Source organism: Talpa occidentalis, unplaced genomic scaffold, assembly GCF_014898055.3.
Source record: "Talpa occidentalis isolate TD23 unplaced genomic scaffold, MPIMG_talOcc4v2.1 talOcc4.17, whole genome shotgun sequence".
In the NCBI taxonomy this organism is placed as follows: domain Eukaryota; kingdom Metazoa; phylum Chordata; class Mammalia; order Eulipotyphla; family Talpidae; genus Talpa; species Talpa occidentalis.
The window spans coordinates 18226812-18251575 of record NW_023601754.1 but is presented as its reverse complement, the minus strand read 5'-3'; the positions used below and the strand labels follow the sequence as shown (position 1 = coordinate 18251575).

The following is a 24764-nucleotide window of genomic DNA, read 5'->3' as shown; positions in this document are numbered from 1 at the left end:
GAAAGAGTGCATGAAAGAGCAATGCACACGAACATTAGACAAGAAAAGGAAAGAAACAAAGTTGGTACAGCTTCAGCTACTTCTTGAGAAAAGTGCATTTTAGCAGTCTGCTGCTTAAAAACTGGTTTTTTCTGTTTCCAAAACAGGCTAACCCTGCATAACTACAGTCCACGCTACAATTCTTCCCGCTTTTGCTTTCAGAACAAACAAGGAATGAGTGGCGACAAGCAGAAGCATGTCACTGGGTTGAAATGAACCTCTGAAAATCAAGGCCCAAGACCTCAGGACTCGGGGGGCAGAGGAGGGGAGGAGAGGTCAAGAGGCACACAGCACAGGGATGGGGAGCAGATGATGGGGAATTTGGCTTCCATGGGAATTTAAGAGCCACTCATGGGAATGGGTGCCAGCACCCCCACAGGCAGGTGTTTCCCAGCAGTGGACATGACCCCACAGGTGTCTGCACCCTGCCAAGCTCCGACACACGGTGGGGGGAAGGCATGGCACACGTACGGCTTAGACTCGTGGGGGTTGGGGTTGGGCACCGGATCCGTGAGCCGCAGCTCGAACTCGGCACAGCGCAGGTGCGCCTCGCGGTAGTGCTGGATGAGCGCGTAGATGCTGGTAAACATGAGGTTGTCAGTCAGGTAGTACTTCATGGTCCCGCCATCCATGGTGGAGCGGATCCGACAGTGCTGGACCCGGCCCGACCGCCTGCAGGGAGAGAGACGCCATCAGAGGGACGTTGGAGCTCCCACCTGACCCCAAGGGGTGGATACCATGTGTTGCCACTCAGGCCTCTCTCTGTTTTCAGAATGGGCCCACGGCTTCAGCACAGGTTGGCTCTTCTACCTGGAATCCAGATCATTCTACCAACTTCCTCCACCCACTGTCCGCCTGTTATCTAAATAATTTTTATCCTGGTCCTGGACTACTGGGTTCAAATCCTGACTCTGCCACTTACAAGCCAAGTGACCTTGAACAAGGGACCCAGCATCTCTGAGCCTCTGTGTTGCTACCCTGGTGGTCAAACACGGACGATAGGAATATCCCACCCAAGGCACAGTCCTGAGGCTAGAAGATCACATACACAATGTGCCTGGAGTGCCGCCAATCACATTCAAGACATCTTACTTGTAAGTTATTATAACTTATCTCCAATTCTCCATGTAAACACCACTTCTTTCAGGAAGTCTTCCCTGACCACCCCGGTCTCCAACATCACATTGGATCCCCCTCTTAAAGACTTTCCTAGCATTTTACATTTTTCTCACTGTGCTTGCCATAGCTAGAATCACGTAATTTAAACAAGTAAAAATAATTTGTGTAAGTCAGCAAAATTGATCTGCATGATGACTTTTTCATCATCTGTCTACTGCACCAGATTCTCATCTCCAACAGGACCTGTCTGTTCACTGCTATGTCACTGTGTCTAGCACGGAGCAAGCGCTTAATCAATGTCTTTGATGAATATACATGAATGAGGATGAAAAACCGAGCTCACAACAGCTCTGGAATGCCACCTTTGGAATCTCTATTTTAGAAACAAGGACACAGAGATTCCAGGAGGCAGCATGCACTGCCCAGGGTGATACCACCCACCCCAGGGTAGGAACTGGGACCAGTGAAGGAGATTACATGATCTGGAGTGCAGGGTCAAACCTAGTCTTTACTCAAAATGTTGTCGCTTTGTTATCATGGATCTTGTCTGGGGCATTACTTTTGACTTTTATTAAAATATCTCTCATTGCAGTTACCAAAATGTTAGGGGCCTCACTCACCTTACCCTCATCTCACCCCAAGAGCTCACTACAAAAAGTCTGGAGTTGCAGGCAGGCCTGCCAGGGCCCTGCCCGAGCTCCGGCCCCTCGCTCTGCCCACTGCAGGGGAGGGTGGGTGTGCCCTGCGAGGGGCATTACCAGAAGGACAGGGTGTAGTCGTTGGGGAAGGTCTCGCTCTCCCGCACCAAGAAGGTCCCATCCTTGCCCCCCGTCTCAGTACAGTATTCCTGCAACAGCTTCTCCGCGCTGGTCCTCTTCTCCACCTTCTTGTGGAACCACTTCTCCCCAAAATGCAGCTCTGTGGGGGGTGTATCCTGGGCCACAAAGAGAGGAGGGGGTTCTGAGAGCCTGGATGAGGCCCGAGGCCCCACCAGCCTGTTCCCCCTGCCCATGCTGACTCAGGAAACCAGATCAGAAGTGGGGCTGGTCTCCTCTGACCAAACCCAAGAGGTCTGGAAAGACAGCATCCACTGCCCTCTGCCTGCCCCCTCCCATCTGTGGTGACCACCTGCAGTCCTGAGACAGAGGGCCCCGGGTCCCCAGGACAGCCCTCCACTCTACTCCATAGGAAGCCTGAGAGCATAATGCCCTGGAGGCTGCACTCAAGAAACGGTATCCCAGATGGCCAGCGGCCCAAGGGGAGAGCGCAGGAAGGTCGGGGACCAGATCATAAGTGGAGCTGGACAGAGCGTCCAAATGCTTACATCCTCTCCAGGGAGCACAGGCCCCTATGAGAGAAGAAAACCCCTGAACATTCTTGGTTAAGTCCTCAGCCAGCCAATCAGAGAGGAGCTAGCCAGGCCTTCTACCCAATGAGCAGCTCCTTGGGCTGAAGCTGCTCAGGCCTGAGGCTGAAGAGGAGCAACACAAGGCGGGGTGCCCACCCACCTGGGGCAGCTCGTCCTCCGCCGTCTGTTCAATGTCGTCGCTGAAGGACAGCTTGGCGTCAGCGATGGCGCAGTAGTGCCGAGTCCATTTCTAGAAGGGGAAGCCAGCATCAGCTCTGCTCCCTAATTCTGGGGTCCAGCACCCTCCTTGGCATCACCCCAACATTCCCTCAACTGGTCTTCCCCAACCTCATTGACATTTTTGGAGGTTTCAAGACATGTGATCCTCTTTGAGCCATTTCTTTTAAACATCTATTTTTGGGTTATTTCAGCATTTTCCGGACTTTTAAAGTTGGCGTGTCTATGGGTAAACAGGACTTAATATCAAATTTCTATTGCATGTTTATTTCATCTGAGGCCTTTTAGGACCGGTGGGATGATTGAGTGTCCTCATGACTGATTTTCTTCTATTTTACCCGCTTTGTAAGACTTTCAGGATTTCTCAACTTAGTCTAGAGACTTCAACATTTAATTGTGTCTTAATTATTTAAATCTTAACTACTTTATATAATTATTTCTAGGACATAGACTAAACATGTGTGAAGATACTCAGCTGGATTTGCAAGTTAAGTTAAGGAATATGAGAGGCACTAGCAATCAGATGCCTTACTCTCTCCAAAAGATAAGATTTCCAGTGGGAATGTCCCAAATTAAAGGACTGATTAGGACCATCAAATGGACTGGAACATTCACCAGCAAAAGGCTGATTACACACAAACGGATGGAAGTGGAGTAAGGTTCATCAATGAGTAGCACTGTAACAATGTTAATTTCCGGCTTCTGATAATGATACTCTAGTTATATAAAATATAGTATTTGTGATGTTAATATCTGAGGAAGCTAAGTGAAGGGAATACTAGAATTCTCTATACGTGTGTGTGTGAATACATAGTATATTGAATATAAAATCACTTCCCAACAAAACATTAAAATGTAAAAGAAGGGCCTCCCTGGTGGCACAGCGGTTGAGCGCTGGGTTGCGAAGCTGCCCACAGCCTCTGCAGTGCCAGTTTGATCCCCAGCTGCTGGGCGAGGGTCCCACATGGCGCTCAGACCTCTCCTGCTGCACCTGCTGCTCCCCTCAGCAGTGTATTTCGTCAGTCTGCCTGTTCTGTTCCCTGCTCTGGCTCTGATGAATTCTTTCACCCTCCCGCGCTTCTGACTGAACCCAGTGCTTGTATAAATAAATAAATAAATCTTAAATAAAAGAAAAGAAAATGTAAAAGAAAAACAAAGCTTCATGATAACAATAAATTCCCTTGGCTCTCAGTGCCAATCAGAGGGGAATGTCCTTGGGGCTCTGCAGCAGCCTGGAAGCACTCAGGGCTCTGAGGCCGGGTGCCAGGAGACCCACCTGGTCGATGGAGTCCCACATGTACAACTCGCCCTGCTGCTTGTGCTCTTCCTTCTTGTCCTCCATGTTGACATCCACATCACCCCGTGGGCCCAGCTTCTTATGCTGAGGGGGAAAATGCATGAGACAATGAATGAGTTAATATTTATGCAGTTCCTGCCACGGACAGACACTGTTCTGAGCACCATCCACACATCCTCCTATAACAGGGCGGTCCCCAGGGAAAAGAGAGGGTCCAGGTTTCCTGCCCCACCCAAGGAAGGACAGAGCTGAGCAAGGAGGAGGGAAAGCAGGAAAGGAGACAGGAAAAAAAAGAAGATGGAGAGCAAGAAGGAGACCTGGAGGAGGCACATGCAGCAGAGAGATATGTAAAACTACACTTGCTTCTCAGTCTTAGACTTGCACCAGGAACTTGGGGTACATGGAAGGAGACACTTGAAACAGATGTGGGTGAGAGACCCACAGGGAGGCTGACAATGGCAGCCTTCATCTGTATTTTGATTTTGCACTTTCCTTCTAGACTTGTCTGGCCCCTTCTGCTCCTCTCCTATAGGTCCCCACCAGGAGGTGCCTTAGACTTGTGGGGGACTTTCGGGTCTCAATGGCCCTGCTTTGGGCCAAGCCTGTTTGGCTGAGCATTTGCCCACAAGGGGATGGATTACTCTGGGTTCTTGATTTGGAAACTATATTTTTTGTCTTTTCTTTGTTGCACACTAATTGTATTGAAGTGCCTTCCCATTAAAGGTCTTGCACACTAGAGTGTATTTGTCTTGATGCAGCGAAAGGCAGAACCTATTTAAAGCAGGCAGGGGCTGGGGTGCCCCTCTCCCTGCCCTGTAACACTTCCACGTTACGTTCATAGCACACTGTAAAAGACGTGAGTTTTATTATTATCCCCAGAGCCCAAGGACACCGAGACACCGAGAAGGGAAGTGGCCTGCCAGAGTCTCAGGGTCCGTGGCCTGAGCCATCAGCCCTCTTGAGTGGCCACCTACCTTGATGATGATCTTCTCCCGCAGCTGGCTGGGTGAGGGCAGCTGGTCGGCACTGGCCTCTGTGGGCTTGGTCAGCAGCAGGTCGCCAAACACCTCCCTGAACACCCGGGCCATGTGCCGCTGCTGCTCCACACAGCAGTGCTCCTCGATGGACAGGATCACAGGGAAGCTGCAGCGGCAGGGGTGGGGCAGTTCGCAAGGGGGCAGGAACCCTTTGTCCAAGCCTGGCAGAAAGCCTAGGAACCCCTTATGCTTGCCCAGTATAGGGGCCAGGGATCCCTCTCACACCTGGCCAGCAGGGGGGCCAAGAGCACCACCTGTGCCTGCCCAGCAGAGGAGGCAGAGCTACTCAGTGGGTGGGGATGTCACTGAGCAGCCACAGGGTTTCTCCCAGGGCAGCCTTCTCTGGGTTACAGAACCAAGGAGTGACTTGGGCATTGGGCCTGTGAGGGGCATCAGCCTTTATGACTTGTTGGCAGTGTCCTTGGACAAGATGGAGTCCAGGATAGGGGGGTATTTGTCCTTCCATATGTGTCTGTCTGTCTACCCAACCCTACCTGCCTTCCCCTTAAAGGGATCCACCCAGCAACCAGCCAACCAACCTGGAGGTGACAAACGCATGGTCTTTGATGGCCTGCACGACATCGTCAAACTTGATCTTGGTGGTCCGCGTCCAACCATGATAGATGATGGGCTTCCCGTCAGGCCCGTCCCAGCAGTCCACTAGGGGAGGGAAGGGGCCTCAACATCTGCCCATCAGTCTCACAATCCACAATGGAGACACTACCCGGCCAAAGGGCCCAGCATCCAACCCGCTCAGTGATGGGAGCACCCATGGGGGCAGTCACACCCCATTAGTACCCTCAGGAGTGAGCGCCCGTGTGGTTATGGGCAGATGTTGGATGCTAATGAAACATGAATTTATAATATGGCCATACATTTGTGCAAAAAAAAAATCGAATTAAAAAAAAGGTATTTATAATGTGTTTGATTTTCTGATTCCACTGGTTTAAACCTTGGCTTGCTTTATCTGCAGGTGGGAAGAGTACAGAGTAATGAGAAATGTATTTGTAAAGGCTCTGGGTAAAATCATCAAACAGAAACAGATTATGTACAAGGGGAACGTCCCCTGTATCTTCAGCCCCAGAGGCAACCAGAGCTGATGGTTTCAAGTTACGTTTTTTCACATTTCCTTTTCCCTGGAGGAGGGGGGGTTGCATAAACTAGGCAAGTCTGTAGAAATAACTGCTACTAAGTAAGGTTCGAGTCAGGATGAATGTTTGCGATGAAGTGGAAGCTAAGTCAGTGGCCTGTGCCGGAGAAGGACTCACGCTCGATGCAGCGACAGCCCATGCGCAGACAGCGGACGTAGGCTTCCGTGGAGGACTCACTCCGCAGCTGGTCACCTGTGAGGTACCTGCAGGAGACCAGGCACGGGTTGTGTGGGGTGACCCAGGAGCACTTCTCAGCCCCAACCCCCAAAGTTCTGAGCCCTTCCTGTCTAAAAAGCCCCTCCGTGAACATACAGGCCAGATGCATGCCTGGGACTCGTCAGTCACAGGACGTGAGTGACGACCACCAAGAGCAGCAACGACACCATGTGCTCTTCAAGAAGAACTTGGGCAAAGGGTGTCGGGGGTGAGGTCAGTGGCGGATGATATACTAACGAGCCCCATGGCTGCCCAAGGGGCCCAGAATCTCAACAGGGCAGAGACGGGCCATTAGTTGGGCTCCAGGTCAGGCCCAGAACAGGGGTTCAATAACTAGGGGTGGGATTTACTAGGCTACAAACTACGTCCACTAAGACCAAGATAAAATACTTGAGTTCATGTACTCTTCTTCTCGTGTTGCCCCCTTTCAAGAGTTTAAGCTACCAACGGTCTTCTGGGTTTGGTAGAATTCATCAATCTAAGACTCAAGCTAATGGATGTGGCAGGTGAGAGAACCAGGATATCAGTTTGCCCCTGAAAACAACTGTACCTTCTCAAAGCCCAGATGTGAACTTAGGGGCTACTCTCAACTCCTGCCTGGGACAACACTGGGGAAGCAGCAGCCTAGAGCCCTCTGGGTGCCCATGCCTAGGTCTTCACCCTCTCACCTTACAAGACAGACTAAGTGCTGGAGCTTGAGCATAACAGGCACTTCTCCCTTCCACGCTATATTCTTGTTTTGCAACAAGACAATTTTCCAAAGATGTAAATTTGAGCATGTGGCTCCCACTGCCACTGTCATTGCTGGGACTTGAAAATATCAATTTCCTGCCACTCACACCCGCCCCAGGCCCTACAGTCTAGTTGGCGGGTGCGTCAACACACTTGGGGTAGTACAGTTGCTAGAGCTCCTCCACTTTGAAGAAGTCCAAGGAAACTGAGAATTGACTGGGACAGATGCAGAGGCTGAGGCCAGCTCACAGGCCCCCTGTACTTTGTGTCTTCTTTGGGTACCGCCCCCTTGGCCATATTAATGGTCTATTGTCTCTTCCTGAGCTCTGGGGAGATACTATTTCAAGAGTCTGATGCTGTGGTTTAGCTTGTGGCTCTGCTCATCTCATATGAAGGACTCCAGATGCAGCACTAACCTCTACAGCATTTTTATTTAGAAATAAAAATATTTTTATCTAAGGATTCATATACAAAGGTATTTATGCTACATCCCTTATAGGGGCCAAAATAAAAGACTCAAAGGAGGCCTTATCCCTTCCAGCAAAGGGGCTGTCCCTGCCCTGTTCACTGCTGTATCCCCAGCACCCAGAAAGCAGAGGGCCTGGCAGAAGGCAGACGCTCTGCAAATATCATTTCAATGAATAACTCAATTGCCCTGCTATAGCTACTGCAAAACCTAGCTTTGGCAACTTGCCTTTTAGGGTCATAGAAAAAGAATTATCATTGCAATACAAACTGGGAATGGGAGGTACATTCCCCCATCCCTTTCAGAATCTTCTGTCTATTCCAGTCTGAGCAGGCAGCCCTGCATACCGCCCCATGCCCACACATGCTGCCAGAGCAGCACAGTGGGGTGCCCGCCAAGTTGTCCTTCACCTGCCCTTCATCTGCTACACCCATCAAAGGTGCAGGTGACACTCACGTGTTATGTGATGAGGAGATCCAGTAATGTGACAAGGGATTGTTCATGTCCTGCATGTCCACCACATCATACTTCTCATCCCAGATGCTATTCTCCCGGGAGAACAGGTACGTGAGGAACTAGGAGAGTCACAGACACAGAGACGGGATCATCACAAGACGAGGATGGACGGGGCCTGGTTTTCCAGGTCTGCACCCATCCCAGGCCCTGGCAGTGCTGACTCATGAACCCAACAGATGGTCTCCAGGCCTTGGGAGCCTGACCGTGCAGAGCAGAAAGCTCAGGTCCAACAGGCATCACCCACATGTGCTTCACTGACCTACAGAGCACCTCCTTGCTAACGTGTGTGCTATAATAGTTGAAACTCCTTGCTTCCCTTATATAAGCTTTAAGACATACTAGCAACATGAGTATTTGTGAACTCAGTGCCCCACATGAGCAACAGGACATTACTAACAGAACATCTAAAAGGCAAGTCATTTTTATCTCCCTATTTCTGGGCCCTTAAAAAAAAATCAGATTCTTGAGGGACACTGGGGCTACACCCTGCTGCCTGGGAACAACTTGACAAGGGGAAGGGGCTGTCCAGTTCCCCCTCAGTCCCATTCCCTCCTGCCTGACCCAGGACCACATGCAACTAATCAGACCCGGGACTCAAATTTTGCTGCTGTGCTTCCAATGGTTAGAGGCACCAGGAGCAAATGCCCTCTAGTGGCAAAAGCAAGGAACACGCCAAGGAGACTTGGTCACTAAAAGAGGCTGGTAATTCACTAGCTGGAAGAAAACCAGCCTTTGACTTAACAATCCTCCGGGGGCATCCGGCAGAAAAGGCAGAGAGAATCAGAAAATAAAACCTCAGAGGAAGTAGACACGAACCCGCTCACCTCATCCACAAACAAAAAGGGCTCGGCAGTCTCCCTCATGGTGTCATCGATGAACTTTGTCATCCGCTCTCGGACTTTGTTTAGATCCTGAGCCCAAAGCTCCTTGGGATGATAAAGAGAACAAGAAGTCACAAAAAATAAAATGACAAAAGTCTTTATGTCCCATGATCCACTTTCAGTCGAAGACCCAAACATTGGTCAAGCCATTCTGGATTAATACACAATCATGACCACACAGTGAAGTCTTGCCAGGGCTTAGTAAGCATTTTCTGTAAAGGACCAAGGAATAAATATTTTAGATTTTGTGGCCCTTGCATCATCTGTCACAATCACTAAAGTATGCAGTTGTCACATGAAAAGGAGACACAATACATCTACAAATGTCTGTGGCTGCATTCCAATAAAACTTTATTTACAAAAACAAGTGGTGGGCCACATTAGGCCCAAGGGGTTAGGTTGTTGTTTGCCAACCCCCCTAGTTCTTTTTATCTGCTGGCCTAAGGAGGCCTGAAGCACAGTTATGTCAGACTACTGGGGATACCTATCCACAAGGGGCTCCCCATTCATTACATGGTAATGATAATATCTGTGCACAGCGTTTCTGTGCAGGACCATATAAACAAGGCTAAGTGCTTATTAACACAGCCCCTGATTCATGGAAAGTGCTCAGACTAAGGCAGCTTATTAGGCAGACCACCCTCCTCCTTATTGTGTTTGTCCTTAAAGCTCTGCATGTGAATAGGGTCACTGCCATTTTTAAAATGAGGAAATAGAGGCTAAGAACATCACAGGATGATCCCAAGTTCACAAAGCTAGAAGGCAGCAGTCAGGTTCAAATAATTACAGTCTGAAAAACTGACACAGAAGCTGATCATGTGTCTTTATTTCACAGAATCAGCCAAGTCACGCTGTTCAGATGCTGCAAATGCCTGAAATACATGCGGCCAGCTCAATGACAGCTTGTCATTCTTAGAAATTCAGAAGCCCTTTAAGAGAGAAAAAAATGAACTAACTTAATTGTTTTCCTCTCCAAACCCTAAAACCCCAAATATTCATAGGCAAAGGGATGGAAACTGGAAACCCAGCTTCAACGTAAATGCCTTCTGGAGTTCAAATATTCTAAAACCTCTAGCATTATGAACAATGAAAGCAAATGTGCTACCAGATATGGGAGTAGCTGGATGGCATGTGTCAGCCCTGCATGTTTAAAGAGAGAGTCGTGTAAGGACAGATATAAATGAGGTAAAAAACAGGTCGCCCTGGTGCATGGGTGCAAATCAACAAGGAGTCTTGCTGAGGATTCGTGCAGATCACTTGGATAGGGGGCCCAAAGTAAAAAGCTTGGAACAGCCAGTTCATTTGAATACAGAGGTGTTAAAAATCTTTGCATGCTGGATTATGAACCTCAAACTCTAGGATGCTGGATGCAAATGCTTTGCCAGACCTCAATGTCTCCCAAAAGGCAGTGCTTACTCCTTCCTTCTCCTGCAAAGCCTGTGCATTTATTGAAAGGCACTTTGATAATAGAACCTGGAACTAGACTGGTTGTGAATAAAGCCCAAGAGTTTGAAATAGGAATATTCTGGAGGGTTAAAAAAATGTGTCCAGTTGCCTGGGGTATTGCACTAGACACCAACAACCCTGAGAGTGTTGATGAACCCTGACAGTGTCAGTCACCATCAGTCACCACCAGTCAGTCAGTGGTGGTGAGTGTCAACCGGGGTACAGGCTGTCTGCCAGGTTCTGGGCTGGAGCTTGAAGATCTGATTCTCCAGGTTAGGTAAATGGGGAAACTGAGACTTGAAGTGGCTATAAAGTTTGACCCAGTGATGAGCCCAAGACATCCCAGGCACACCCGTTCTGGGGTCTTCCTCCTAACCCATGGATGGCATCGCCTGTCCGTCCCAGGGCTGTGAGGCAGCCTATCTAACCAGCCCCTGATGGAAATTCAGATTCGTCTGTGTTTTTATTTCTATTGTAAATGCTGTAATTACTTCTTTAGCACCCTAAAAGGGCAATTATTTCCTCAAATATATACATCTTTTATTTTTTAAAGTTTTCACTTTAATTGCCAATGAACTTTCTAGAAAATCTGCAACAATCCCCACACCTAGTACTATAGGAATGATTTCACCCATGAGCTTCTATCATCTCAAACATGTGTCTGAGACATTAGCCCTGATTCCTGCCAGTACCCCCAGGGCATTGGGTACGTGTAACACTAAGGGTGTGGAAGACAAAGACCCCAGGGTTCCCACCCTGGACACCATGTCCTGTTATTCCTGATGCTGCCCAGGTGATAACTCCCACAGGTGAGGGGACAGTCCCAACACCCAGCCCCACATCCCATCTCAGAGTCAGACCAGCAAAGGGGCCAGTGTGGGAAAGCCCACGATTCTGCATTGAAATCAAATTAACCAACCCAAGGGGGTGAATTATAAGAGAGAAGGTTCCTTGTCTCCAAGAAAGTGTAACACTTGTGACACACCCACAGTGTTCATGCAGCCCTCCATGCAGCTGGGATCCCACACAGGGCTGTCTCAGTCCATTATTTTCTCTGTAGTCAATAAAATCTGAACCCAGCTGTGTACAACCGACAGTAAGAAATTAAGAGTTGATTGTGCACGATGTACATACATTGTGGGAACAGCTTTTGAAAAAGAAGTCTATTATTCTAAGAGACAGAGTGAAGTCTTGACAAGTGAAATGATACATAGAGCCTGGGGTTTACTTTAGAATATTCCAGCAAAGAAATAAAGAAGGAGGAAGGGAGGCTGAGGATACGTGCAGGTTTGGGGGTGGAGAGTGGAGGAGACGAAACTGGCAAAAGATCCTGACACGTAATCCCAGCAACAGGTGACAGGTGCATCACTCAGACCTTTGTGCGGTCTAAGATACTTGGCGACACAGCGATGAACTGAGTACCACTGTAGAACACCTGAACTACTCTAAATAAAGTCTATCTTTAAAAAAAACTGAGGAGAAAGGCAAAGGAGAGTCTGATGTTATAACCGTGCATTTTAAATACACACCGCATGCGTGCGTCACACATACTCACAGACAATTCTGAGAAGCAGGGCGCTCATCCCCACAGAAAGAGAGGAAACTGGGGTACAGAAAGGTCACCCTACCTGCCAAAGGTCACACAGCTGCTCAGGGTTCTCAGCGTGGTCTCGGTCTAACTCAGTGTCTAAGCTGCTGCACTATGGACATGTGGGGGTGGTCATTTCTTGGGGGATCTGGGCATTTCAGGATGTGGTGCAGCATCCCTGGCTTCTATCCACTAGATGCCAGTAGCACCCCAGGGCGACAACCAAGAATATCTCCAGACAAGCCCAGTGTGGGGGGCACAGCAGCATGGAGGAGGACCACTGCCCACGGCTTTGACCCTGCCATGTCAGAAACTTCCCCAATGTCAAACACCCTCTGTCAGTCAGGGAGGAGGACTTCCTGGAGAAGTGGCACCTGAGACAAGATGAGGGGGGAGTGGGAGCAGATGCCCACCTTCCTGCCCACCCAGCCCAGTGCCTCCTCACTCTTCCCCATTCTCGAGGGGCCTGGAAAGGGGTTAGTATGAAGGTATGTGGACTCATTCCAGAGTCGGAGATGCCAAAGCAGCACCACACAGGGGAGCACAGCTGTCCCGGGTGGACAGGCAGCCAGGTGAAGGTGCGTGGCAGGCAGAAGAAGGTAAGACATGCCGGCCATCCCCCCAACCCTACCCTCCTCTCACCTGCTGTTCATGTAAGAGAAACCGCTGGAAGTCGTGCAGGTGGATGGCGGAGGCATCCGGCCGGTCGGTGTTGCTGTCCTCGGGAAAGGGAGAGCGTTTAGACAGGGACACGCACCACAGAGGGGAAGGGAGGGCACTCTGCCACCTAGAGAGGACAGCTGAGATGCCCCTACCACCGCGTCAGGTGCCAGGCAAGCCAGTGGAAAGATGAAGATGAAAGAGAGGGTGTGCTTGATCCAGAAGGACTCAAAGAGCGGCCCTGACACCTTAGACTGAGAGTGGGGCCCTGTCACCTGCACTCAGGGCCCCCAGCTGGTGTGGGACACCCCGCAGGCTGAGGAGCACCCCAGGAAGTATGGCCTTGTAAAAATCTATAACCCTGGCCCACTCTGGGAAAGGAGGCCCTGAAGTATACAGGTTTCCCTACAGAAGTTTCCAGACCACCTCCCTGCACACCCAAATCCCATCACTGCTGCTCATGTTTATCCAGGCCAGAGGCTCGCGATGGCCAATCTCTCAAGAAAGGGACCCCAGAGAGCCTGCTTAGGACGGGGGGTCCTCCAAGGGCCAGCTGGCTGGGCTGGAAAGATCCATGAGGACAGCAGTGTCTGGCAGAGTCACCCCAAAAAGCAATTACACAGAAGAGGTGTCTCACCCCAAAATGAACACAGAGGAATCTTTTTTGAATTCATCCAGAATCTGAAATAGAAAACAGAAATACATACACACAATAAGAACATTAGCCAGGTCGAGCCACTTGATACAAACGAACAGACTTTTGTCATTGTTAGATTATCATTGCAATTTGCAAAGACTCTAATATAACCAAATCTTAGAAAGCAAAAATGTGCAAGTCTTCCTCATCCCTTTCATGGGCTTCTTCCTGAGACGCAATCATTTAATCATCTAATAAGTGTCCTAGAATCTGGTTTGTTTTTTTTAATATATTTTTGTTTTAAAGATTTATTTATTTATTTATTTATACAAGCACTGGGTACAGTCAGAAGTGCGGGAGGGTGAGAGAATTCACCAAAGCCAGAGCGGGGAACAGAACAGGCAGACTGACGAAATACACTGCTGAGGGGAGCAGCGGGCGGCAGAAGAGGTCTGCAGCGCCATGTGGGACCCTCACCGGCGGCCGGGGATCGAACTGGCACTGCAGAAGCTGCGGGCAGCTTCACAACCCAGCGTTCAACCACTGCGCCACCAGGGGAGGCCCTGTTTTATGGATATTCATCTAGTCAGATTTCCTCATGTTGTATCACATACAAGTTTCTCAACATTTTGTTGCTGTTTCCAGCTTTCCTTCATTTTCTGCAAGCTCCATTGCCCGGCCTCACTTCCTAAAAACCAAACTATAGTCCACGGTGTGTATGTCACTGGCTCATGCTATTCAACCCAGTTGCGTCATGAACGGCCTTGTATCCTTTCATCTTTCTCCACTCATGCCAGCATTTCCATCGGACTGATTTTGAGACAGGAAAGTGCCTGGACACAGGGCAGGTCTGAGCTCATAAACCAACAGATTTGCCAAATTCTTCTCAACAGCTCTGGAGACTGGCACCCCCCAAAAGATGCACACCTGTCCTGCATGCCCCACCCCACCCTCACCTCCCGCTTCTCATCCTTTACATGTCAAAGAGCTCATTTCTGCTCTTCAAATTCAAGAAGAATCAACCCTCCTCTTAGTGGCCTGCTATGTTCCCACGGGTGAAATGATGATGGGAGCTCCTCCCAGCTTCCACTCACACCAACTGAGCTTTTTGCACACACAGACACACACTCATCCACACTATGTTCACTTCCGGTTAGGTAGCAGTACTTTAACCATCTCCAGTGAGACCTGGAAAAGCATTTGAAGAATTCGGGGCGCAAGGGACATGCAGCCACTGCACGTCATAATAACAACTCCTGCTCTCAACTCTCCAGGCCTCTCGCCAAACGTCTTGCATGATGTGGAAAATCAACATTCTAGCAAGGGAACCCACAGTCCCCAGAAGCAGTGGGAGATCTGTGAGAGGCTGTGCTCAGATGCATGACTATTTTTCCTAGAAAGATGATCCAGGGCTTTAATCAGCAACTCCAAGAAGTGGATCACCCAAAAAGGTTAAGAGCCACTCTTAGAAAAATTCAGAAGCACTTCCTTCCATTCGTGTGTAGCGTACAACACAGCTATTTATTTCTTAAAAAGGGAATTTTCGGCAGTGAATGCTGTTACTCAGACTCATCTGGCACTGATGTCACCACTCAGTCTGGTGCAGATGGTCCAGGAGGCCAGATCCCTCCCAAGCCCAAAGATGGGGCTCCTTACAACTGAAGAAAGCCATATCTGCAGCCCGCCCACAATGCTGCACCCCAAGGGGTCCTTGAAATGAGCCCGTCCCATCCTTCCCTTTCACTGACACACAGGAAAAAAGCACCAACTTGAGCCAAGCAGGGAGCTGTGAGGAGAAGGGGCTGCAGTTGTAGAGAAGCGCCCAAATCAGGGCCACAAAAGGAAGACCCAGATTCCCCTCCCCTCCACCACACCCCCTCCAGGTCATCCCACCCCCAGAATCCACTGGAAGGCCCTTGATAGAGGGCCTTGGGATCGTCCTTGAGGGAATCGCTCTCCCTCCCCTGGGGTACAAAACAGGGCAGGGAATGGACAGCCTGGTCCCCTCCACTTGATCAACACAAGTGGATTCAAACCTGGTTGCTCAGTTCTCACCGAGCACACTGCTGGATAATATACTAGGATCGTGGCAGAATTCAATGGTGTGGGGAGGCCCGTGGGGAACAGAGGTGAGAAGTGAAGATGACTCCAGATTAAGCATCTTGGCAGTGGGTCTGGGAGGGCAGCCCCGGGGAATCTTTTGGAGGGAGATGCCAGCTAGACAGGCCACAGAGTCTCGCAGCTAGATGAGAGGCTGGCATTCAGGGGAGGGGGCTGGCATTTAGAGGAGGGGGCTGATATTCAGGGCTGGGGACTGGTGATACCTTTCCAGTCGGGATGGTATCTGATGCCCAAGGACAGGATGTGATCTCACTGCCAGAAATAGATAAAGATGAGGGTTCTGGGGATGGAGGTAAGGATGGTCCAGGAAGCCAGCGAAGAGAAGGGGAGAGGGTGAGGTGCTTTTCCCAAAAGCGCAGGGAGGCCATTTGGGGGATATGCACTCCTGGGAGCCAGCCGTAGTACAGGGAGAGCCATGTCTCATGCTCTCTGGCCAGAGGCCAAGCTAGTATGTAAGAGTAGCATAAATGACCCCCGCTGGGTCCTCCAAGACTCTCCAGAATAGGGGCCTGTAGGGGGAGGGCACTCAGAGGCCCTAGGGAGATGATTTTAACCACTGGGATTGGCACATGCCCAGTAAGGTAGGCATTGGCCCTGCCTGGGACACACCAGTCTTTGGACCCCAGAAAATGAAGGATGACCTAGCTCTGCTCAGCAGATCATCGGGCCCATTTGTTTCTGGGAGGCCAATGGGGAAAAGTGCAGACATGGAAAAGCAAACAGATTCATTGCTAACTTGGGCCCATCCATCAGAATAATCTGCAGTAATCACCACATCATCACAGGACCTTACCACTCACTTTGCACACGCAGTTGTACCATCTAAAACCTGGAAGACTAAACACTAAACTTCTCACTGACGGTACCATCGCTGATATGATCACAGGTAGGTCCCTAAGCACTTCGGTTTTCTTCCCATTTATATGCTTTTGCATTTATATACTGTTCCATCACACTTCCAAATAATGTTAAACTTGTACACAAAATTTAATATAACAAACCAGCTTTATGCAGCTTATAATAAAATATATTCAAACCTGAAAAATGAGTATCTTGTAAGTGCTGCAGATCCTCTGCTCCACTGTGGTGAGAGAGGCCAGGACACTGGGAAACTCACTGGTTCTGGCCAAGCTGGTCTTTTTGTACAGCACAGAGCAGGAGTCAGGGGCCGTCCCTTACCCTGGGGCTGACCCTGCCTTGTGGCTGACAACCATGATTAAGGTCATGTTCTCAGGGCCACCCACCTCTGTTGGGTAGCTGGCATCTATGAGCTCTTTCCATCTTTGCAACAAGCATTTAGGGTGGGTGCTGTGAGCCCCATATAACAGAGAAGATGGGGGTCAGGACATATAATATTGCACTTAGCTAAAATGAATGCAAAAGGGAAGAGGATTGTCTCCTTAAAGTGCGTGTGTGTGTGTGTGAGTGTGTGTGTGTGTGTGTGTGTGAGAAAGTATGTGTGTATGTAAGGTTATTTCCTATGTCAGCAGGCATCATGCTGACTCCGAGAGGATAGCATGGGTTGGAGGGGTTGTGTTTGCTTTCTGGCACTTTGCACAATTGGGAAGGGATTTGAATTCATTCTTTGAATTGCACTGGACATCATTCATGATTTGGGTTCACAGGGACCCACGGTGCACAGACTTGTAAGACAGCCCCAACACCTCCACTCCTAGCGATGGTGTGCTCCTTGACACCGTCCCTGGAAATTGCAAGAGTGATGTGACACACATAATTATGTGCATGTGATGACATGATGATGTCATATATGATTGTAGACCTGTCTTGCTGGCTTTGAGGATACAAACAGCCATGTAGGGGAGCCCCACGCACGTATGGATGGCCTGCAAGCAGCCACCAGTTAGACAAAGCTAAAGCCCTCAAACCTACAAGTGCAAGAGGCTGAAAGTTGCCACAACCCCATGAGCTGGGAGGCAGCATCCCCTCAGTGAGTATCCACTGAGACCACGCCCCCAGATGAAATCCTAAGTGTAGCCTTGCAAGACCCCAAAGCTAAGCCCCCGCTAAGCCATGCCTGAATGCCTGGTCCAGAAATTAAGGGAACAGTTGTCTGGGGCAATATTGCTATGCAGCAATACATGGCAGATGTAGAACCCAAAGCACTGTCACAGTAAACTTCCAGGGGTAGCAAGAGCAGAGCACCCGAAATCAGAGGGTAAATCAATGGTGACCCAACCCCCTCATCCTGCAGGAGAGAAATGCAAGTCTAGAGCAAGAGCTGGACTGGAAGCAGCCAGTCATCCTCACTCACACTTAGCCTGTAAATGCCTCACCCCCCAGCTTCCACCAACCACAGGGGAGTCACTGGGTAGGCAGGGAGGCAGCTAAATGTATATTAGAAGCTGAGGATTCAATTAAACTAAGGACAAAAGACTACAGTGTCTGAGGTTGGCTGCAACTCAGAAGAGGGTGAAGGCAGAGATGGACTAAGGTCGCCATGACTTGGTTGCCCTGAGGCTGGTAGGTGATAATGGGGCTTATGAATACTATTAGCCCTACTGTAGACATGGCTGAAATTTCCCTTGAAAGAAAGGTTTAGGGCCTCCCTGGTGGCACAGGGGTTAAGACACAACCTATGAAGCAATCTGCAGCCACTGCAGCACAAGTTTGATCCCCGGGCAGGGAGCTACCCACATGGCGCAGCAGACCTCTCCTGTCTCGCCCGCTGCTCCCCTCAGCAGTGCATTTCAGTCAATCTGCCTGTTCTGCTCCCCACTCTGTCTCTGGTGAATCTTCTCACCCCCCATATCTCTGGCCTGTACCCCCATTCTTGTATGCATAAATGCATAAATAAATAAATCTTTTTTTTAAAAAAAAAAGAAAGGTTTAAAATGCTAAGAAGTATCAATGGCTGGGTACTGAAGGTGAGCAAAGGAGAATTCAATTCCAGCTCTGCAGCTTACCAACTGCATGACTTTCAGTGAGGAACCCCTCTAGGCCTCAGTTTCCACATCCATAAAATGGGGATGGTACTAGAACCTTGCTCACAGCACTGAGGGGAGAATCAAAAGTCTGGGAATGCAGCACTGCACCCAGTATGATCTACACTCATAATGCTGCCCTGAGAGCGAGGTAGGCACATCCCATCCTGTCAAGACACCCTGCAATTTCTCTTGCTGGCTTTGCCAGCAACTGCTGGCAACTGCTGCCCAACTTCTGAAACATGACGGCTCAAGAGCAGCAGCAGAAGAAGGTGGTCACGCACAAGAAGGAAGTGGCCACTTCACACCAACAGCTACTGATGGCAGGGACTGTACCCTGGATTTAGGCCTGGGGGGTACCAACTGCCACCAGCACCCCTGCCTTGGAAAGGGGCCTGCAGAATCCAACTGAGCCCCAAAGGGCACAGAGCAAGCTGTCTCTGCTCCAGCTGTCAGGGAGGAGTTCAGGAAGTAAATTATATGCTTGCAGAGGAGGGGCATTTACCACTGAGGTTTCTCTAACTGACCAGTACTTATCTATGAGCTTGGGACTGGGCTACCCAAATTCCATGTCGATGAATTAAAATACACAGCGGCCACGCTGCATAGTCATGCACTGCAGGGACGAACAGCAGGGGCTGCAGACCAAACAGTCTTTGTGGCCAGAGAGGCGACTTAAATTAGTAGAGGGAGCTGGGTGGGGTTGGGGCTGGGCAAACCAGAGGGCTTCTGCTTCCTTTCTACTCAGAAGGCTGTCGCCATGAGCAACTCAGGACCTGTATGTGGCCAGATCTTTATTTTTCTCCCTAGAGAAGATAAAAATCTGAACCTTCATATGAAATCTCCTAAATTTCAAATGTAAGCAATTCATTTTTTTAAATATTTCAACCATCCTGGCCACCAGCAGCAACTAAATTTTTCCCTGAGAGGATCCTGAGAGGATCCCAGAGGGTTCAGGGATTCTGCAGAAATCTGACTCAATTTGCTTTTTTGCCCTCTCATGTATACACACATATGCACTCACCTTCAAAAGAATTATTTTTTTTAAAGTACACATTGAGGGCCTCCCTGGTGGCGCAAGGGGTTAAGACGCAACCTATGAAGCAATCCGCAGCCTCTGCAGCACTAGTTCAACCCCCAGCCAGGAGCTACCCACATGGTGCAGCAGACCTCTTGTGTCTCGCCCACTGTTCCCCTCAGCAGTGCATTTCAGTCGATCTGCCTGTTTTATACCCCACTCTGCCTCTGGTGAATTCTCTCCCCCCTCTACACCTCTGGCCTGTACCCCAGTTCTTGTATGCATAAATAAATAAATAAATATTTTGAAAAATGAAAATAAATAAAAAATAAAGTACACGTTGAAATAGAGCTGACATGAAATTTTATCAATAACAGACCATCTCTGGTTAACCTGCACTGCCAGGTGAAACAGCTTTTGCACAAACTAGTCTCAAACTTTGCTTGTCCTCTGTCTGAAGAGATTGCACCCTGAAACGTAAGGCAAATGATTATAAAAGCTATCATCTGCAGCAACTTATCTTAGGTGAATCAAGTGTTCTTACTCCGGGTCAACAGCGTAAGACAGAAACTGTCTGGATTTCCTGGGTACACTGTTATGAAAACACTGTCATTGTTTTCAAGGGAAGACAATAATGCAGGGCACATGTGTTAACCAAAAAGGCACTTTTGCTCTTTTTCTATGCAGCAGAGCGTTTTGTTTAAACTTCACAGAAAAGAGGGTCGGGGTGCATAGTCTTAACACCTATGTGAAGGGATGGATGTTAACTAGACGGAGGGTGGTGATTATTATATAATATTTACAGAGAGTATGTTGTGCTGTACACCTGCGTCTAATGTCATATGTCAATTATAGCTCCGTTTTTAAAGTCCGTTATAAAACATTTTGTAACTGATGACCTGATTTACATATCTATATTTTATGGAGGAGGCAAAGTGAGGAAGAAAAACATGACTTTCCCCCAAAATCACTAGATCAGTTAGAGGTCAAGTTGGGGCAGAATCCAGTTCTTTCAATTCCCCAAGCCCACAATCTTTCTACTCTTGGCCAACTAAGAACTAATTTTTACAGGGTAAAAAGGTGAACACAGTACCACTGAGTTTTTTATTCTGTAAAATAATGTATTTCCCACAATCTAGGCAGACAGGAAATGCTTCTCCCATTTCTCAACCTCAGATACATCCCAACCCCATGGCCAGGGATCACCTATCGACCCCCTGTCCGGGCGGATACCTGCAGCCCCATGTGCACAAAGCAGTTAATAACTGTCCTCCAGCTACTTTCACGCTCATCCCTTTAAAAATGCCAGCATCGGAGATCCCCAGGCCCTCCTTCAATCCTGTCAAGAGCCCAGCAGGGGAAGAACCATCAGGGGAGAAGAGTAAAAACTGTGTGTGGTCAGCGGCTGGCCCAGGGTGGCCTGCAAGCTATAGAAACCAGATGCATGTGGCTGCAGGTCGCTAGCCCTTCCCACCAGCTCACAGCAATGCTCCGGTCGCCCTCTGCACCTGCAACACTCTTCTCCCAACAGAACAACAGCAGCTCCTGTTTGCACAGTGCATGCTGCCTGCCAGCCACCCTGCCCGTGCCCTGCACCCAAACCCCACTTCTTAAGCTGTATGCTTCACGAGGACTTTTTCAAGCACAAAATTAATGTGCTACTTGGAACAACAGAGTAAACGGAGAGCTGCAGAGAAAAGTGAGCCACCTCTCCTGCACACTGTCCCCACCCACTCCAGCACACACACAGCATCAGCACTCAATACAGTGTGGGCTCTTCCACACTTTCTCCTTGCTCATAAAAACATAGAGGAGGGCCTCCCTGGTGGCGCAAGGGGTTAAGATGCAACCTATGAAGCTGTCCGCAGCCACTGCAGCTTGAGTTCAATCCCTGGCCAGGGAGCAACCTACATAGCACAGCAGGCCTCTCCTGACTTGCCTGCTGCTTCCCTCAGCAGTGTATTTCACTCAATCTGCCTGTTCTGTTCCCCGCTCTGTCTCTGGTGAATCCTCTAACCCCCCTCCCCCACCTCTGGCCTGTACCCCACTTGTTGTATGCATAAATAAATAAATATTTTTTAAAAAAAGAGGAAAAGGGGTCATTATATTCTGTTTTTGTTGTTGTTGTTGTTTTAACACACAATCAGACCTAGCTCTTCGTGTACACCTGCGCTGGCTTTCTCTTCAAAACAGCATGCCTGTGGTCTAGGTCACAGAGATACAGCTGAAGCAGGCTAGTCAGTGGCATCATGCCACATCACACCACGCTGTGGACAGACACAGCTCACCAGCTTCTCCTCTGCCCAGAGACACTGGGAAGTCTCCGGGTTCGGCGCTGGCATTGGTATTGGCAATGCTGTACTGGCCCATCTGCCCGTATACTCATAGCCCCCAGGGCCTTCATTCTCTACACGGGGTCCCCAAAACACCACCATCAGATCAAAATAAATGCACATATTCATTTAATTTGATAGAGCCTATTATCTTTGTCAGAAATCACATTCTCACAAAACATATCAATAACCGTACAGAAAGAAGGCACATACATAATCCTTGAACCCCGCGATGGTTGCTATTAATAACAAAGTAAATTTCCTTCTGCAACAGACTGAAACAAGGGAAAGCAAAGCATCACTGACCATTTGCTTAAGCATACTCTTACCGATTTCTGCTGTTCAAACATAAGTTTTTTATAGAAGAGATGGAACTGTTCAAAGCTGAGCTCATCTTTGTGGGCACCAATTTCCTGTAAATACAAAAAAAAAGTGACCACATGAGTTCCAATGTCCACCACCAGCTGCCTCCTCCCTGCTATACACACAGAACAGTGCGTCTACAACATGACCTAAAATCAAGCAGACATCCTCTGAACCCAAACCGTGCCCAAACCTACTCCCCAAAGACCCCACAGGTAAGTAAGACCCTTCCCTCGAGCCCCAGAAGGGAAGCATTTTAGACTCAGTCCCAAGAGCCAAAAAGCAGAACTCCAACATATTACAAGGTCTATGCACCTGGTGGTTTTGTTGGTTTTTTTTTTTTTTAAGATTTATTTTATTTATACAAGAGCCGGGGTACAGGCTAGATGCGTGGGAGGGTAAGAGGATTCACCAGAGATAGAGAGGGGAACAGAACAGGCAGACTGACCAAATACACTGCTGAGGGGAGCAGCAGGCAAGACAGGAGAGGTCTGCTCGCCAGCACATGGTGGTTTTTTAAAAATGTAGGAAACTAGCCAAGTCTTTGGGTTAGACAGAGCTCAACTGCAGTCAAGGCCAGTCCCCTCAAAGGCTGGATGGCTCTGGGTGATGCACCTGCCCTTTCAGACCTCCATGATTTCTTTTTTTTTTTTTTTGACATCATTTTATTTTTTTTATTTTTATTTTTATTTTTTTAAAGATTTATTTATTTATTTATTTATACAAGCACTGGGTACAGTCAGAAGCGTGGGAGGGTGAGAGAATTCACCAGAGCCAGAGCGGGGAGCAGAGCAGGCAGAAGGACCGAAGTACACTGCTGAGGGGAGCAGCGGGCGGCAGGAGAGGTCTGCGCGCCATGCGGGACCCTCCTCCGGTGGCCGGGGAGCAGCCGGGGATCGAACCGGCGCCACAGAGGCCGTGGGCAGCTTCGCAACCCAGCACTCAACCGCTGCACCACCGGAGAGGCCCAGACCTCCATGATTTCACCTGTAAGAGGGGAGACCCACCATTATCCTCCCAGGACTTCCTGACCCCCAACCATGAAATGCCTACTGCATAAACAACACATTTCCGACTGTGTGCTTCAATGGTAAGCACTTCTTCATCTCTCTTAAATCCCTCCTTTTTCTGCCTTGTTTTGGGATTAGCTGGAGTGCTGGGGGCAGAACAAGAGTAGGCTTCCCACTCATGAGAGGGGTTAACTCTGCTGGGACCTTGTTAGTACAATGAATGAGCTTTTCCAGCAGAGGGGTCTGTGAATGGTGGTGAGAGCCCCCACTGGGGTTGCTGGGCTGGAAGGATGCTCAGTACTGGACAGAAGTGGGCATCTCTCTGGGAACCAGAAACAGTGCCTGTGCATCCCCTCTGTCCTTGCACACCCAGGACAAGTCCCACTCACCTGCCCTGGCCCATTGCTCATGGAGCGGGACTCCACCTGCGCTGGACCCACTAACAGCTTCATTACACAAGAACAGCAACAATTAAATGATGGGGGGGAGTGGGGCTGGTGGATGGAAGACTGGATGGGGTGGGGGAGGGGTCATACGGGTGGAGGGAAGGAAAGTCAAGTCTGACGATGCCACCGGGACTTGCAAACAAAAGGCCACGTCCCTGACAACCGATGTAAGGAACTGCTGATAATATCTCCCGAAAGAAACACATCTGCTCCAGAACCAGAAGGAAGGAAGCCAGCAGGACGGTGAGGGAAGGCCGGCCAGGCAGGAACCTTAGGTGATGTGCTTGGCTAGGCTTGAGAACCTGGTCCTAAGCTCATCGCCTGACCCTGTCTGGACTAAGAGGCGCTCTGGAGGCAAATGACTTTCCTGGGTACCAGGCAGCAGGGATCCAAGGCACGTGGCAGCTTCACGTGGGAGATGCCATCAAAAACCGACACCCCTCTCCCCTTAAGGTCACCAAATCACCAGGCTGAGCTGAGAAACTTACCATAAACTTGTCTTTGAGGAACTTGGCACTGCTCACTTTGAAGTTGACCAGGGGCAAGATGGTCTTCAACTCTCGCAGGCTGATACTGCAAAAGAGGAGAACCCCAGTCCCATCAGCCCCCAGGCCTTTCATCAGAGGAAGGGAAGCCACTCCCATCAGCCATCACCTCGGCACCTCACTCTGAGATGACCAGGCCAATTGGGCCTAGTGGGCACCAATGGGAACAGGTGGAGGCGACACCCCATGCACAAGGCTGGTCTCCGCCTTCCGGGACAGCCATGCATACCCATCCCCAAGAGACTCACAGATGGGCAGAACATGGCACCAGATGACCAGGTAATCTTGGCACTTATGAAATGTTACATGGGTTCAGGGCCTCCCCGGTGGCGCAGCGGTTGTGCGCTGGGTTGTGAGGCTGCCCGCAGCCTCTGCAGCACCGGTTCGATCCCCGGCCACCGAGCAAGGGTCCCACATGGCGCGCAGACCTCTCCTGCCGCCCGCTGCTCCCCTCAGCAGTGTATCATCAGTCTGCCTGTTCTGTTCCCCGCTCTGGCTCTGGTGAAATCTCTCACCCTCCTGCGCTTCTGACTGTACCCAGTGCTTATATAAATAAATAAATAAATCTTTAAAAAAAAAAAAAAAGAAATGTTACATGGGTTCAAAGCCACAGGGC

The 24764-nt window shown here is 49.4% G+C and overlaps 1 protein-coding gene across 1 annotated transcript in view; it reads right to left on the bottom strand.

Moving 5' to 3' along the window:
- Positions 1-24764, bottom strand: part of PLCG2 (phospholipase C gamma 2) — a 152454-nt gene that overhangs the window by 52238 nt on the left and 75452 nt on the right. Inside the window, exons 7-19 of the mRNA XM_037516225.2 lie at positions 24092-24176; positions 22114-22197; positions 13371-13414; positions 12716-12788; positions 8983-9084; positions 8099-8217; positions 6346-6431; positions 5617-5737; positions 5015-5183; positions 4020-4124; positions 2667-2756; positions 1917-2092; positions 511-711 (exon numbers count right to left, since the gene is read on the bottom strand). Of these exons, the coding sequence (XP_037372122.2) occupies positions 511-711; positions 1917-2092; positions 2667-2756; positions 4020-4124; positions 5015-5183; positions 5617-5737; positions 6346-6431; positions 8099-8217; positions 8983-9084; positions 12716-12788; positions 13371-13414; positions 22114-22197; positions 24092-24176 (1455 nt within the window). The remainder of the gene's footprint in view (positions 1-510; positions 712-1916; positions 2093-2666; positions 2757-4019; positions 4125-5014; positions 5184-5616; positions 5738-6345; positions 6432-8098; positions 8218-8982; positions 9085-12715; positions 12789-13370; positions 13415-22113; positions 22198-24091; positions 24177-24764) is intronic.